This window comes from Anabrus simplex, chromosome 13 (genome assembly GCF_040414725.1).
Source record: "Anabrus simplex isolate iqAnaSimp1 chromosome 13, ASM4041472v1, whole genome shotgun sequence".
Taxonomy (NCBI): Eukaryota; Metazoa; Arthropoda; class Insecta; order Orthoptera; family Tettigoniidae; genus Anabrus; species Anabrus simplex.
The window spans coordinates 70,157,958-70,175,781 of record NC_090277.1 but is presented as its reverse complement, the minus strand read 5'-3'; the positions used below and the strand labels follow the sequence as shown (position 1 = coordinate 70,175,781).

The 17,824-nt window shown below is 40.6% G+C and overlaps 1 protein-coding gene across 1 annotated transcript in view; it reads left to right on the top strand.

Moving 5' to 3' along the window:
- LOC136884907 (uncharacterized) overlaps positions 1–17,526 on the top strand; it is a 61,357-nt gene extending 43,831 nt beyond the window's left edge. Inside the window, exons 3-4 of the mRNA XM_068230058.1 lie at positions 11,037–11,179; positions 17,415–17,526. Of these exons, the coding sequence (XP_068086159.1) occupies positions 11,037–11,179; positions 17,415–17,526 (255 nt within the window). The remainder of the gene's footprint in view (positions 1–11,036; positions 11,180–17,414) is intronic.
- Positions 17,527–17,824: the final 298 nt, after the last annotated feature.

Genomic DNA, 17,824 nt, shown 5'->3' with positions numbered 1-17,824 from the left:
AGCGGCGTAAAAAGAAGATAATCCCAAGGTCGAAGGGAAAGATAAATAAATAAATAAATAAATAAATAAATAAATAAATAAATAAATAAATAAATAAATGGATAGTCTCCGTGGCTTAGGAGGCACCTCACCCGGCCTCTCACCCCTGGGTTCCGTGGTTCAAATCCCGATCACTCCATGTGATATTTGTGCTAAACAAAGCTGAGGCGGCATAGGTTTTCACCCGGATAGTCCGGGTTTCTCTCTCATGATTAATTCCAGCGACATTCTCCAATATTTCATTTCATCTGTCAGTCATTAATCATTGCTGCAGAGGAGTGCGACAGGCTTCCGCATCCGGCATAATTGCCGCTAGATTGGGCTTCATTCATTCCCGGCCCTGTCGAATGACTGGAAACAGGCTGTGGATATTCATTTTCAAATACATTGGATGGATGAAGCTCTGTGCGTATCAATGGACTTCATTGGTGCAGCCATATGACGCAAATTGAGGAGGCTAGGTTACCCAGAAGAATAATGGACACGGTTATACAGAGTAAGATGAAAAGAAGGTGACCAAGGCGCCGATGGTTCGACTTAGTTTTAAGTGATTTGTAGATTCTAGGGTCGAAGTAAACGAGGCCATAGAATTTATTACCAATAAGATGATTCTAGAGGTTCACAGCCTTACAGACTGAGCGCTGAAAGGCATAACAGTCTAGAGTGTAAATAAATAAATAAATAAATAAATAAATAAATAAATAAATAAATAAATAAATAAATAAATAAATAAATAAATAAATAAATAAATAAATAAATAAATACATAAATAAATAAATAAATAAATAAATAAATAAATAACTTAATTTTGTCACCCAATAATTCTCTTTCGTACTGAAAGCTAAAGATGCGTAATTGTTACATTTAATCACACTCGAATGACACAAATCTCAGCAGGGTTCGAACCCGATATGTTGGGAACAGGATGGTGAAAAGTAATCTATGTTTAAATCAATGTCGGAGTAGGAAAATACTATTTACTGTCTGTTTACCACAGAACTAAAAGTTGATATGGTGGTGTGTGGTACCGCAAGGAGCGTACCTTGGTCCTCTCTTCTTTGTCTGTACAGGTTTCTGTTCAGTGTTTGCAATAATGTCGAAGGCCTTTGGCAATTCATGACTGTCCTAGTTCTTTAGCAAGCGGACATCGACCTCTGGATCACTCTCACCAAGGGACCACGCCCCACAGAGTTGAAGTTACTTAATATCGTAAATGTCACGATCACACCATGTTCAATGCCGCCTGTCAATAGACGGGACTGTCCCCGATGCTGTACTATAGAAGAAGCTCTGTGCCTCTTTCAAGGACTGACAGCTTGGGTTACGACATTGCTCCTCACTTTGTCCAGTCCCGACAGTGCTAAGTTTGTGCCGTTTAGGAAGTCCTCAATTTCCCTACAGTTAATGACACTTTCTTTCTCTTACTCTTCTTGTGAAGCTTTCGCTTCCCTTGCATGTTTCAGTTTTGTTTTCGGAAGGCACTGATTATTATTACTTCACTCTTAGAGCGCCGAACATGGACATATCGTTGTTTGAACACTGCGCTTTATTACGTCTCGTTGTGTATAATTCTTGCTACAGAACTAATACGCAAACTCGTATTCACAAACGATTTCTTTTTTCAATTTGCTTTACGTCGCACCGACACAGCTAGGTCTTCTGGCGGCGATGGGACAGAGAAAGGCTAGGAGTGGGAAGGAAACGGCCGTGGCCTTACAGAAGGCACAACCGCAGCATTTGTGTGGTGGCATGGAAAACCACATGCAGGGCTGCCAACAATGGGATTCGAACCCAATATCTCCCGAATGCAAGATGGAATCTAGGTGAACGAAAACACACGATCCCACGCAACGGATGTTGTGTTTACCGCACGTTATTCGCTTGGATATATTATTAGTGACCGAATTTTTGAAAATGCATATGCACATATATAAATGCATATTTTGTGGGTTTATTGGATTTATTGCACGTCCGACTCATTGGCTGAATGCTCAGCGTACTGCCCTAAGGTTCAGAGGGTCCGGGGTTCTATTCCTAGCACGGGGACTGGGTGTTTGTGTCCATCCCAACACCCCCCTCTTCATACTACACTACCAACCACCACAGAAACATGCAATAGTGATTACATCCGACTCCATGTCTAAATGGTTAGCGTGCTGGCCTTTGGTCACAGGGTCCCGGGTTCGATTCCCGGCGGGGTCGGGAATTTTAACCATAATTGGTTAATTTCGCTGGCACGGGGACTGGGCGTACGTGTAGTCATTTCATCCTCATCACGACGCGCAGGTCGCCTACGGAGTCAAACTTGTCCTTGGACACTCCCGGCACTAAAAGCCATACACCATTTCACTTCATCCCTCATTATTGAGTTTGCGTCAGGAAGGGCATCCGGCCGTAAAACAAGGCCAAATCCGCATGTGTAACGCAGTTCGCACCCGCAACCCCACAGGTGTGGTAAAAGCAGTAGGAAAAAGAAGAAACATTGGATTCAATGCATATTCTAAACATAATAGAATATTCAGCATATACATTTGAAATTAAGTATAAATTTGAAACACTCCAACAAAATTTATTTTGCCTGTGAGTTGGACATATAGCAATTTTTTAACCAACAGATAATGAAATAACAGGAATGGTGGGGGGGGTTTATAGTTACAAAGTGATATAGAACACAATGAAGGTACTTGTGCCTGGTGCGCACAGGCAAGACTTGTAATTATAAGGTCACTGATACAAGTGAATTATGTTGATATTCAGATTACAGTACACTACATTAAAATACAGAACAACAACAATATGACCAAGGTGAACAGTTTTACAGAGAACGGTGCTCAGTTTACAATCTAAAATCCAACTTTCTAGGCTTCCTAGAAAGTAGATTCAACAGCCCTGTGGGTTCTGTCTCTCAATGTTTATTGTTATTTCTGTTTATTTTCTTCTTGTAAAAATTCCATTGGGGGAGGGGCTTTTTACCCCAGTACCTCCCCCCAGGTAGGTCACTTATTTTATGCAAGCATACTGCCTGGCTATTTCAAGAAAGGGATGGGATGGGACATTCCTTTCCCTGTCTCGGTAGTCAGTAGCGCAGGGTGAGAAGTTTCCTCAGTTAATGTGTTACTTTATTCTTAGTCTGCATGTCCTTTAGGGATGGCCTTTCTTTGAATTGTAAGCTACCAAAAAATTAAAGATAACAAACATGAAATTCTAGGTGTAAGGCAACTTGATGTCCTTGGAGTGTACAGACCTGCTGGTAAAACTGGATGAACTCTACAGAGAAGCCAAAGTAATACATGGTATTAATGATCAGGAAGCTGTTTTTGTAGTAGTTAAAAATAAATATGATAGAAAGAAAGGTCTTAAAAGTAGGACTATTAGTCAGTACCATATAGCTGATAAAGCAGGCATGAGCGAGTTTTTAAGAAGTAACTATGATCGGTGGAAAACGGGAAATAAAAATGTAAAGAGACTTTGGGATGGGTTTAAAGCAATTGTTGAGGAATGTGAAAACAGGTACGTACCTTTAAAGGTCGTAAGAAATGGTAAAGACCCACTTTATTATAACAGAGAAGTAAAGAGTCTAAGAATGAGGTGCAGGTTGGAAAGAAATAGAGTTAGAAATAGCTGTGGATCTAGCAAAGAAGTCAGCTAAGGATAACATGATGACAAGCATAATTGGCAGTCATACAAATTTTAGTGTAAATTGGAAGGGTATGTATAGGTACTTTAAGGCAGAAACATGTTCCAAGAAGGACATTCCAGGAATAATTAATGAACAAGGGGAGTGTGTATGCAAGGATCTTAAAAAGGCAGAAGTATTCAGTTAGCAGTATGTAAAATTGTTGGTTACAAGTATAATGTCCAGATAGAGGAGGAGGCTAATACTAAAGAAGTATTAAAATTTATGAAAGTAATCCCAAAAGTAAGGTCTCCTATTTTTTTTCTAAATACATAGATCTGTTTATTTCTACCATGGTTTACATCATTTTACATCTTGAATATTTAAGTATTTTTCTACATAATCACTTGAATCACTTTCTACTTGAATTTTTGTAGACGCTGTGAGAGTTTTTGCATGCCCATGTCATACCAGCTCGCCGCCATGCTGATCGATCAATCAATCAATCAATCAATCAATCAATCAATCAATCAATCAATCAATCAATCAATCAATCAATCAATCAATCAATCAATCAATCAATCAATCAATCAATCAATCAATCAATCAATCAATCAATCAATCAATCAATCAATCGATCTGCATTTAGGGCAGTTGCCTAGGTGGCAGATTCCCTATCTGTTGTTTTCCTAGCCTTTTCCTAAATGATTTCAAAGAAATTCGAAATTTATTGAACATCTCCCTTGGTAAGTTATTCCAATCCCTAACTCCCCTTCCTATAAATGAATATTTGCCCCAGTTTGTCCTCTTGAATTCCAACTTGAGCCACACCCACCCTCTAACTAACGTACGCACATAGTTAAATACGAGGATCGAAAGAGAAAACTAGGCGTGGACCCCGGTCAGGAAGGGCGAAAGACATTACCCTGAACTAGAAAAGTTATTCACCTCAAGCAATACAAGTTAGTAACAAACACTACTAGGAGTAGATATTAAAAGGTCTCGCCGAAAAATAATCCTTCATGCTTGCGGCAGAGGGGGATGCCCTCTATCGACAGAAAGTGGAAATACATAGATACACGGAACAGTCGGATACCTATTCTTTGAGACATAGGTAACATCATCTAAGAAACCATGCTATATTAGCATGTTTCAAACTTCATCTTTCCTACTTTTATAAACGCCACTCAAACTTATTCGCCTACTAATGTCATTCCACACCATCTCTACGCTGACGGCTCGGAACATACCACTTAGTCGAGCAGCTCTCCTTCTTTCTCTGAATTCTTCCCAGCCCAAACTTTGCAACATTTTTCTAATGCTAGTCTTTTGTCAGAAATCACCCAGAACAAATTGAGCTGCTTTTCTTTGGATTATTTCCAGTTCTTGAATCAGGTAATCCTGGTGAGGGTCCCATACACTGGAACCATACTCTAGTTGGGGTCTTACCAGAGACTTATATGCCCTCTCCTTTACATCCTTACTACAACTCCTAAACACCCTCATAACCATGTGCAGAGATCTGTACCCTTTATTAACAATCCCATTTACGTGATTACCCCAATGAAGATCTTTCCTTATATTAACACCTAGATACTTACAATGATCCCCAAAAGGAATTTTCACCCCATCAACGCAGTAATTAAAACTGAGAGGACTTTTCCTATTTGTGAAACTCACAACCTGACCTTTAACCCCGTTTATCAACATACCACTGCCTGCTGTCCATCCCACAACATTATCGAGGTCACATTGCAGTTGCTCACAATCTTGTAACTTATTTATTACTCTCTAGAGAGTAACATCAGGAAGTTGTGAACCTCATCTCAGGATCCAGGGTGATCCGCCGATCTTCACGCATGATTCACGACTGTCTCAGTGGAAATTGACGGTCTCCCGCTCCTTTATTTGTTCGTCGTGAATTTCAGTCCGACTGGCTGCAACCTCTCTACACCACTTACGAACATTTTTGACATCCATGCATGACTCACCATACACTTCCGTCCATTGATATAGATGTTGATTCCCATAGGGAACCTATGGGAATACCAGAGTACCCATAGGGTTCCCCATGGGAATCAACATCTATATAATCTGATGGCCAGGCAGGCATCAATTTTTGAAAATGTAACAAAGTCTCTCATAGTGCCGGTGGTTTCAAGTAGCCTACGCAGTGGCCTCCACGGTATGCACTAGCCATGCGTCTTGGTGGGTGTGCTAAGTACCAACTGGGGCGAAACACTAGCAACCATGAATGAGTTAGCTGGAAAACAACAATGGACCATTTATATGGTATTATTTCTGTCAATTTTTTCAATTGGTTCAGTACCTTTCTTGTTGAAAACTGAATAACAGTGTGCACTTCGCACTTGGTGGTAACATCTAATGGGAGCTCCATTCTCAACGGCTGCCAAGCCAAGACTGAGTGCCTCAGCGCGGCGTGCACATGTTTATATGCGAGCGCGGGAAACACTCTTCACAATATTGTGACCAACAGTCACAAGAACAGAGTTCTGTATTTATAAAAAAATAGGAGGCCTTATTTTTGGGAGCACCCTTGTACCTATTATAACACCTATTTATTTACAATAAGATACAAAAGTTGAAAATTAGAAAAGCAGCAGGAATTGATGATTTCTGGGGATATACTTAAGACAGTGGGTTGTGATATAGTACCATATCTGAAGTACTTGTTTGATTATTGTTTGCATGAAGCAGCTGTACCAAATTAATGGGGAGTTGCTCCAGTAGCCTTTGTGTATAAAGGCAAGGGTGATAGACATAAAGCTGAAAATTACAGGCCAGTAAGTTTGACATGCATTGTATGTAAGCTTTGGGAAAGCAATGTTTCTGATTATATCAGGCATGTTTGTGAAATTAATAATTGGTTCAACAGAAGGCAGTTCAGGTTTAGGGAAGGTTATTCCACTGAAGCTCAGCTTATAGGATTCCAGCAAGATATACCAGATTTCCTGGATTCAGGAGGTCAAATGGACTGTATCGCAATTGACCTGTCTAAAGCATTTCATAGGGTGGATCATGGGAGACTACTGGCAAAAATGAGTGCAATTGGACTTAACAAAAGAGTGACTGAGTGAGTAATAAATGTTTCTAGAAAATAGATTTTGAGAATTAGATTAGGCGAAGCTTTATCTGACCCTGTAATAATTAAGAGGGGAATTCCTCAAGGACCTGCTCGACTAAAGTGATATGTTCCAAGCTGTCAGTGGACAGATGGCATGGAGTGACATTAGTAGATGAATAAGTTTGAGTGGTGTCCTTAAAAGTAGGAAAGATCAGATTATGAAGAATGAAAATGAAAATCCACAGCCTGTTTTCCAGTCAGTGACCGGGCCACGGATGGAATGAATGAAGCCCCTTATCTAATCCAGAACATGCTTCCCACCCTTGAAACACCATGATTCAACAGAATTAAATTGCCTGACATGCCCTCATGATAGTTCAATTCAATTCAATTCAATTCAAGCACCACACAGCCACTGACACACAGAGTTCAGGTTCAGTAACCAAAATGATTTATCATTCAACAAAACATTCATATAAACATAAGCAACAAAAATATTTACACCACAATTAGCAGAAGGTATTAAATAGTTTGACCTTGTCCTCATCCATTATTATGCAGTATGAATTTAAGAAGAAACAAACTATTCACACACACACTGTTGAGTTCTCAGTTCAAGTCACAAACACAACACCATAATTATACACTCTGAAGTGAACAAAGAAACAAATATTCACATGAAACACACACATTACAGCATTAGCCACAATGATTCTCTTGAGTGTTCAACAGGTAATGGAATTAACTTCTTAACAGGTCGTTTTAAAATATCATTGTTTGTTCTGATGGTAGTCACTCGTGCGAGTCCATACCTTCCAGGATGGACAGTCTCCACCACAGCCTAATTCCAAGAAAGAGGAGGAAGGTTGTCTTCCTTCAGAAGAACAACTGTTCCAGTAGCTAGGTTCTCCTTGGGACAGGTCCATTTCTTCCTGTGCTGCAGTGAATTCAGGTACTCGGCAGACCACTTCTTCCACAACTGCTGCTGCATTGCCTGGATATGCTGCATCGAGACAATCTGTTGATGGGCAGGTCAATAATGTCAGGCTCAGGAATGGTTGTAAGGGGGGCACCAATTAGGAAGTGAGCAGATGATAAATAAGTAAGGTCATTAGGGTCACTGGATAAAGCAGATGAGGGGTGAGAATTAAGACGTGCATCTATCTGTGCAGTAAGGTACCCAGCTCCTCGTATGTCAGTAGCGCATTACCCGCAACTCTTCTCAAATGGTATTTCATGGACTTGACACCTGCTTCTCAAAGTTCGTCGAAGTGTGGAGAGCTGCCTTCTATTGCAAATTAAAACCTTATATCTTCACAAAAACTGGTTGAAAGGAATAGTTCGCAGATGCTGCATTCTTCTGTTGATTTCAATGAAGTTAGTGCCATTATCACCATAGATGATGGAGCATTTTGCACATCGAGCTATGAATCTCCACAGGGCTGCCAAGAGAGGTCACTCACCACCTCCAGGTGAAAAGCTTTTGAGCAAGACAGATGAACAATACAATGTAACTCTTCACTGTCTGTTTGAATCTTACGTTTCCCCTCTCGACGAAGAAAGGACCATGTTACAATTACATGTTACAAATTTCATATTTGGACCGTATTGAAATGTACATCAATTTAAGATATTACCAAAATTTATTAGGATCAACCTATTCAATACAATAGAATTTTAGTTTAATAGGATGTAAGTCCTAACTTTGTAAATTCTATTGTATTGAATAGGTTGATCCTAATAAATTTTGGTAACATCTTAAATTGAAGAAAGGACCAGCATAATCAGCTCCTACATTAAGAGAGCTGTCCCATCAGCTGTTCAGCTGTTGTCGCCTTGAATCTAAAACAGGTTAGATATTTATGGATGACTCTTTGAAAACTGCCCTGGCCGTGGGAATCCAGAATCTTTCTCTTAATGATGCAGTTACTAATTGAGCACCCGGATGCAAAAGCCTAAGCCTAATGTGTTCTGCCATCGCAACAAGGTTTGTGAGAGTATGTTGCGGAGGAAGGATATCATAAGGTAGATTTGAATTTTCAGGTCTTCCTTCTACCCTCAGAATTTCCTTATCTTCTAAGAAAGGATGTAAATCTGCAATTTTACTCTTCCTTGAGATGCAGGATTTAGAGTTGAGTTGAACTATCCCTTGAGCATAACACACTTATTGTACAGTTTTTATACAGGAGTGCAAGGCCATCTGCAGCTCTTGTGCACTTAATATCCCAAACCTCTTGTCTTGAGGATTGGCACTATTATGAATGAGTCACAACAATATGAAGTAACTCAATTCAGTTGGGACAGTGACAAGTTCTTCAGCATAAATTCATCCCAATTGGTACCTATCAACATGACTACAGGATGTGTACTTCATGAGTCAGGTAGTTCTCTTCTGCGTGGGACGAGATTGTGTCTGGCCATGATTCGGTGGACTCAGTTAACCAAGATGGTCTGTGTCACTACAGGTTCATACCTCGTAGTTGCCCTGGAGCAACACCTCTGGATATTAAATCTGCTGGATTGCAACTGGTAGGAACATGTCTCCATTCTGCCTTATGAGACTATTCTTGAATTGAAGAGACTTTGTTGGCCCCAAATGTTTTCCAGCGTGTAACAGGAGATGCGTTCCAGGCTAAGACAATGGTGGAGTCCGTCCACACGTACAGCTTCCTGACTGGGAGAGACAAAACTGGAAGGGTCTTGTGGAGTAGTCGGGCTGCACACAGTTCAAGTCTTGGTAGTGTCCGTTTCTTCACTGGTGCTACTCTGGATTTAGAACATAATAATCTGACGCAAATCTGTCCCCTTTTGTCGACAGACCGTACATAAAGGCAAGCTCCATAAGCTCATTCTGAAGCATCAGAAAAACCATGAATTTGTACATGAACAGGGTTCCCTTACATGTGACTAACCGCTCTTACTGCCTGTGGCTGAAAGTGAAGTTCTTCCCATTCTTTGACTAATTGAGATGGGAGTCTGTCATTCTAGTTCAGACTGACTAGCCAAAGTTTCTGCATAACAATCTTGTAAGAAATTCCCAAAGGACTGAATAACCCAAGTGGATCAAATATTGATGCAATGACAGGTAAGACCTTTCATATATTACATGAATATCAGCATGATAGGGACTGTCTGAATACAGATTGACACAAATGAGAAAATTAACAGTTGCTGGATGCCATAATAGGCCTAAAGATTTCACTCTAGTGCCTTCGTCAAGAGCTGGGTTTCCCTGTCCTCTTCTGAAACTGCTTCGAGTAATGCTGGGTGGTTTGCACATCATTTCTTGAGGTGAAATCCCCTACTCTCTAGTAAATAAATAATTTCAGACTGCAATTGAAGAGCATGCTGGATATCATCACAGCCGCTTACTAGGTCATCAACATAAAAATCTTTGTGAACAACTTGTGCTGCTCTGGGGAACGTCGATTCTTCATCTTCAGCAAGTTGCTGCAGGTAGAGGAAGGGTGCTGCTGCTGTACCATATGTTACAGTGTCAGGGTGGGTCCCTACGTGATTCCCTCCAGTTAATCTGCTGAACTTTCCTATCATCTAATACATTGGAGCAATATCTGCAGCGAAGGCAAAGGTATGCATTCTAAATCTTAGAATATACTCCAACTATTAACATATTATTCAATGAAATATTGTTAGAAGCTTTAGCAGATACATTAAATACAACCCTAGTTTTGAATTACTAAGCTTAAAAACTGGATGAAATGCAAACTTATTGAAGCGAGGAACAGTTCTGCTATGAGATTTGCATAAATATTAGGGGCCCATCCTGTCAGAACCCCTGGATGTTATGTTACTCTTGCTACAGTACAGAAGAGCGGGCCAGACGACAAACCTGTTACTGCCTAAACATCTGGGCACTAGTTACATAACTTATATAACGTACCATTTTTTGATACAGCTGATATTAATGGAAAAATTAGTACACCAGTGTAAGCTAATATACAGAGTAGTAAATCTGTGCAAACATTCTTAAACTGAAATACCGGATTATAAGAAATTCTGTCAAGCCATTTTGCATTGATGTTCAGACAGACAGACAGACAGACAGACAGACAGACAGACAGACAGACAGACAGACAGACAGACAGACAGACAGACAGACAGACAGACAGACAGACAGACAGACAGACAGACAGACAGACAGACAGACAGACAGACAGTGAACGGCACATTCTTTCATAAACCTAATCTGAGATAAGAACGAGGAGAAAATTTGAACTGTATGCACACAGTTATAGTTGTTAAATGTTCTTCTAGTGAATGGTGTTCATGTTCCAGGCGTACCACGTGTGCCACGATGGTCGGGAAGGCCACCAAGGTGCCTCCTTCCTCTGCACCAACGGTACCCTCTTCAACCAGGCCGAATTCGCTTGCGACTGGTGGTACAACGTGAACTGTGCTGATGCCCCATCACTCTACAGGTAATTATTATTGATGTGTTTTAAATTGGTCCAACACAGTAAATAGTTATTGACAAACACACAAGACTTAACAAAACGACAAAATGGCATGTTTCATCAAGTGAGACATCTTCATCAAATTTGTTTTTACACATAAAATTAGGTGCCCTGTAGATTTCTGCCCTGTTTTGTGCGGGCTGATCTTGAGAACCACTCAACAGATTGTGATGCAGTTTGCACCACTGTTTAGAGTGGCTGTCGAGGAAGGTTTAGCTATATTAAACATTCATGTGCGATAAAAGGGAGCTGAGCAATAACAATTTTAGTGAAGGAAGTCAAATAGAAGTGCTTTCTTGGCTCACACTGCTTAAGCTGTCAGTGAAATACCACAAGTACGTGTAGAATTGTTGAGCATGAAAAACTTTATGAAGAAGTTCCCAGAAACTTTCTGCAGACTTCTCTAACCAGTTCGAACTTCCAAAAGCCTTTGCCACCACTATTGCAATTACCGCACTAAATGGCTCAATTTCCAGTTTTCGGAACCACAGATATGGATCTTAAAAAAAAAACTTGTTTCTACATTTTCTTCAATTTTTCAACTTCTAAAATGAATAGGTTCATGCTGAAGAAGGAAGTGCTCATCCAGTATATAGTAATGTATCCCCAGATCAGAGACTGAAGTCCAGGAACAAATATCTTGAATATCTTGGCTACTAATCAACCAGAAAAGCAATAATAAAGCTATGAAAAACAAAGTCTCCCAACGTCGCTGGACAGCTGAATGCTTACCACCTGAATACAAAGAGACTTGGACAATGTGGAAATCCTTGAATAGGTTCAGATCCGGTGTGGGCAGATCCAAAGCGACCTTACCTAAGAGAGATGGTGTTACATCGATGCTAACAAGATCATGTGCTTCAATGTTCACTGTGTCCATCCTCCTCTTTCAAGGCTCACAGAATGCACTTGACGTAGCAAAATTTTGGTCAAAATGTATGTAATGTGACTCAGTGTAATTGTAATTGTATATTCTAGATGTTTCTGACACCAGAATAATGTCTATCCAAAATTTGTATGGGAGTCTTTGTTTTTTTGGCACCCTGCAATTCCTGTAGGAAACATTTAAAATTAGATGATGATGTTACATTATAGTTTGTAGTAAAAATCAACCTTTAAATTAGAAACCACATTTTAAGATTCTTTTTGCAAGAAATTGTAAATTCACCTCAATAATTTTAACAAGATAAAAATACCCTTTAACAGCATGTGATTTCCCTGAATTGTTTAAAAGTTATCGCCAGTGCTGTGAAGCGCAGGCATGGTTTAAATATCACATGGGTAGCAATGAGCGAGCAAACAGACAGAAATCACATACATCAGGAGGAGAACGATTAATGCCATATACAAGGAGATATTGTTTTGGAGATTTAAAATTGTTCCAATCTGAAGTTGGCACGTGTTACTAGTGCTATAGAAAAACATAATTATGAACTTGTTCTTGTGTTTAAATTGAAATGTAGAGGGTGTATTTAAACATCAGAGGTAGGGTGAGATTCCTGAGATTAAAACACTAGAAAAGAAAACACTTTTCCTTTTTGTGAAAATCAAATGAACAGAAATATGTGTCCTGGTCATAGCCAACTATCAACGGCTGCTTATTTCAGATGGCAACCAAACATAAGACAACCTGCACGGTTGCTATGTAACAATACTTTACATCACAGCCTGCACTGTTGCTAGGTAACAATACTTTACATCACAGCCTGCACGTTGCTAGGTAACAATACCTTACATCACAGCCTGCACATTGCTAGGTAACAATACTTACATCACAGCCTGCACGGTTGCTAGGTAACAATACTTTACATCACAGCCTGCACGGCTGCTAGGAAACAATACTTTACATCACAGCCTGCACGGTTGCTAGGTAACAATACTTTACATCACAGCCTGCACGGTTGCTAGGTAACAATACTTTACATCACAGCCTGCACGGTTGCTAGGTAACAATACTTTACATCACAGCCTGTACGGTTGCTAGGTAACAATACTTTACATCACAGCCTGCACGTTGCTAGGTAACAATACTTTACATCACAACCTGCACCGTAGCTATGTAACAATACTTTACATCACAGCCTGCACGTTGCTAGGTAACAATACTTTACATCACAGCCTGCACGGTTGCTAGATAACAATACTTTACATCGCAGCCTGCACGGTTGCTAGGTAACAATACTTTACATCACAGCCTGCATGGTTGCTAGGTAACAATACTTTACATCACAGCCTGTACAGTTGCTAGATAACAATACTTTACATCACAGCCTGTACGGTTGCTAGGTAACAATACTTTACATCACAGCCTGCACGGTTGCTAGGTAACAATACTTTACATCACAGCCTGCATGGTTGCTAGGTAACAATACTTTACATCACAGCCTGTACAGTTGCTAGGTAACAATACCTTACATCACAACCTGCACGGTTGCTAGGTAACAATACTTTACATCACAGCCTGCACGGTTGCTAGGTAACAATACTTTACATCACTGCCTGCACGGCTGCTAGGAAACAATACTTTACATCACAGCCTGCACGGTTGCTAGGAAACAATATCTTACATCACAGCCTGTACAGTTGCTAGGTAACAATACTTTACATCACAGCCTGCACGGTTGCTAGGTAACAATACTTTACATCACAGCCTGCACGGTTGCTAGATAACAATACTTTACATCGCAGCCTGCACGGTTGCTAGGTAACAATACTTTACATCACAGCCTGCATGGTTTCTAGGTAACAATACTTTACATCACAGCCTGTACAGTTGCTAGATAACAATACTTTACATCACAGCCTGTACGGTTGCTAGGTAACAATACTTTACATCACAGCCTGCACGGTTGCTAGGTAACAATACTTTACATCACAGCCTGCATGGTTGCTAGGTAACAATACTTTACATCACAGCCTGTACAGTTGCTAGGTAACAATACCTTACATCACAACCTGCACGGTTGCTAGGTAACAATACTTTACATCACAGCCTGCACGGTTGCTAGGTAACAATACTTTACATCACAGCCTGCATGGTTGCTAGATAAGAATACCTTACATCACAGCCTGCATGGTTGCTAGGTAACAATACTTTACATCACAGCCTGTACAGTTGCTAGGTAACAATACTTTACTCACAGCCTGCACGTTGCTAGGTAACAATACTTTACATTACAGCCTGTACGGTTGCTAGGTAACAATACTTTACATCACAGCCTGCACGGTTGCTAGGTAACAATACTTTACATCACAGCCTGCATGGTTGCTAGATAAGAATACCTTACATCACAGCCTGCACGCTTGCTAGGTAACAATACTTTACCTCACAGCCTGCACAGTTGGCAGGTAACAATACCTTGCATCACAAACTGCACGGTTGCTAGGAAACAATATCTTACATCACAACCTGCACGGTTGCTAGATAACAATATCTTACATCACAGCCTGCATGGTTGCTAGGAAACAATATCTTACATCACAGCCTGCACGGTTGCTAGATAACAATATCTTACATCACAGCCTGCATGGTTGCTAGATAAGAATACCTTACATCACAGCCTGCACGGTTGCTAGGTAACAATATCTTACATCACAGCCTGCACGGTTGCTAGATAACAATATCTTACATCACAGCCTGCATGGTTGCTAGATAAGAATACCTTACATCACAGCCTGCATGGTTGCTAGGAAACAATATCTTACATCACAGCCTGCACGGTTGCTAGATAAGAATACCTTGCATCACAGCCTGCATGGTTGCTAGGAAACAATATCTTACATCACAGCCTGCACGGTTGCTAGATAAGAATACCTTACATCACAGCCTGCATGGTTGCTAGGAAACAATATTTTACATCACAGTCTGCACAGTTGCTAGATAAGAATACCTTACATCACAGCCTGCACGTTGCTAGGAAACAATATTTTACATCACAGCCTGCACGGTTGCTAGGTAACAATATTTTACATCACAGCCTGCACGGTTGCTAGGTAACAATATCTTACATCACAGCCTGCACGTTGCTAGGAAACAATATTTTACATCACAGTCTGCACTGTTGCTATGTTTACACTTCCGTCATACATTTTGTCACGTTACACTCATTTTGAGATGGCTCCCAGCCATAAGACATATTTGTGTCCAAATATTCCTATAAAGACATCTCCTAAAATGAGTTCTTACTGAGTTCCACGCGAGGGAGTTACAGGACGTAGATTGGCCACATCACACGTGATGCTCAAAGTTTCCATCATGCTGAAGCCACTCGAAGATATTTGGGTCACGTCGAACAGCTACACATGCGTTATTGACGCATGGTTCCAGGACACTGATGTCAACCGGAGTAGCGTACGCCACACTTTTCATGTGTCCCACAGGTAAAAATCCAATGGATTAAGGTAAGGAGACCAGACAGGCCAACGCATTGGACTCTGATGACCGATTCACCATGGTGGGGAAATATTATCCAAATCCTGGCATACTTGTAAACTGAAGTGAGCTGAAACCCCATCAGGCATGAATCTCATGGGGAGGTGGCACATGTCCTTCAAGAAGGTCATATACGCTGGTCCGTTCAGTCATCGGGATGCTCGGACAATAGCACACCGCACCTTGCACCAAAGCCCCGTTGACGTTTAGCGACAACTGCACCACAGTGTTTTTCATACTGCCGACGTGTGTTATGACGTAATTAGAGATAGCAGCCCGTGCTTTTCTGTCATTTTGGACATTTTCTCACCCCCCAAGCTGTTCTCAGCAGTATTAGAAATGGCCATGTCAAAAATCAACTGGCAAAGTACAGTAATAAAAATCATTGGGAAAAGGCTGAATAATTTAAGGTTTGCAGACGACATTACACTTTTAGCTGACATCGATGAACTACAAACTCTAATACAAGATCTTGTCTCAGCCTGTCAAAAAGTGGGACCTTCCATGAACCTTTCTAAAACCAAAGTAATGCTCAACAAATGGGCCCCTGCAGGAAAACTGCATGTGGGGAACTCCATCTTACAACAGGTCAGTGAGTATGTCTATCTTGGGCAGCTTGTAAACATGAAAGGGGACTTAACACCGGAGATCTTCTGACGCTTCAAACTAGGATGGCAAGCCTATGGAAGAAATTCTTCAATCTTCAAATCCAACATGCCAACCCACCTGGACGTTGAGCAAGTTTGTTAAGCAAAAACTCAGAACAACCCAAAGAGCTATGGAATGGTTTATGCTAGGCTTCACGAAGAAAGACAGGAAGAGAGCAGATTACATCAGGTCAGTCACAAAGGTCAGTGACATTTTAGAAAGGGTGTTTACCCTAAAATGACCGTGGCAGGCCATGTTGCTCGGAGGTGGACAAAGCTTGTGTTTGAGTGGAGTCCGAAAGAACATCTGAGACCTAAGGGAAGACCACCGGAGAGATGGGTTAAAGACATCTGGAAGATTACTGGGATCAATTGGCAGAACATCACTCAAGACCGTCCCAGATGGAGAGACCTCATGAAAACCTACCTTGCTTCGGACCTAAAGAGGCCCCATCATAAAAACAATTGAATATGGCTGATAGTTATAGTGATAGTGATAGCGATGGTGGCTGAACTTTAACTTAAATGTCATCCGGAGTGTCAGTGTTCATCTCAGCGACCCAGTAACCATGGGTTCAGCACTAATGTATGTCATTTTTGATGATTTTTACGTTTCACCCTCTAGGGGTGCTAGGTGTGTATCACTCATTATCTCCAGATAGTATTAACTCATATGTGTGCCAAGTCTGCCCATAGTCACCGTTTAGCTTTGCTGATATCTATACATAAAGATATTGCCCCTTAACTGCGTTAGGGCAAGCCATCATATCGAGTGGAGGATTACTCAAAGGTGACTGAACTCAGATACCAGCAGAGAGAAGAAAACAGAGACGGTAACAAAACGGCCAAGAAAAACGTCAGTATGATGGTGGCCATATGCAACGTCTGTACCTTACTACGAACGTATTGTGGAACACCTATTCATTGGGATGTTTTTTATTCTTTTGATTCCAGGAATCATTGCCTAATGTTTGTTACATCCTGTAGATTTGAGAGTTGCAATCACTATGTAGACTGTCGCATGGGCTCTCTCTGTGACCTAGGTTCACAGGTATGCTAATGTTTAAAGGAAAAACTTGTGTATATTGCTTTTAATATTATTGTTTACATTTAATTTCAGTCTGAACTTGGATCCTTTGAAGAACCCTTACGTGCCCAAACCCAAGGTAGAGGACCATTTACAGGCACCCATCGGTCTCGTAGCTCCTCCCGGTGTCTACGTGAAGGGCTAAACACCTTTGAAGACTGTTCCACATCGGTTGTACTGCACACATCATTGTCAAATACCAACAAAATTGTTCAATTAGTTTTCAGGAACTTACAAATAACTCGTTAGTATATATTTGAAATTTACAAAGACTGATATTTATCAAACATATTAATGTACTAAAAACCTTCAAAATATTGCCGTCTGGGTAGCTTAAGGTGGCGCTAACTGAGCTACATATCAAATTAATCCTGTTCCAGTATTATGCTTCTACTATCAGAACAAATAATTCAGTAAAAAAATAAAATAAAAATATTGATAAC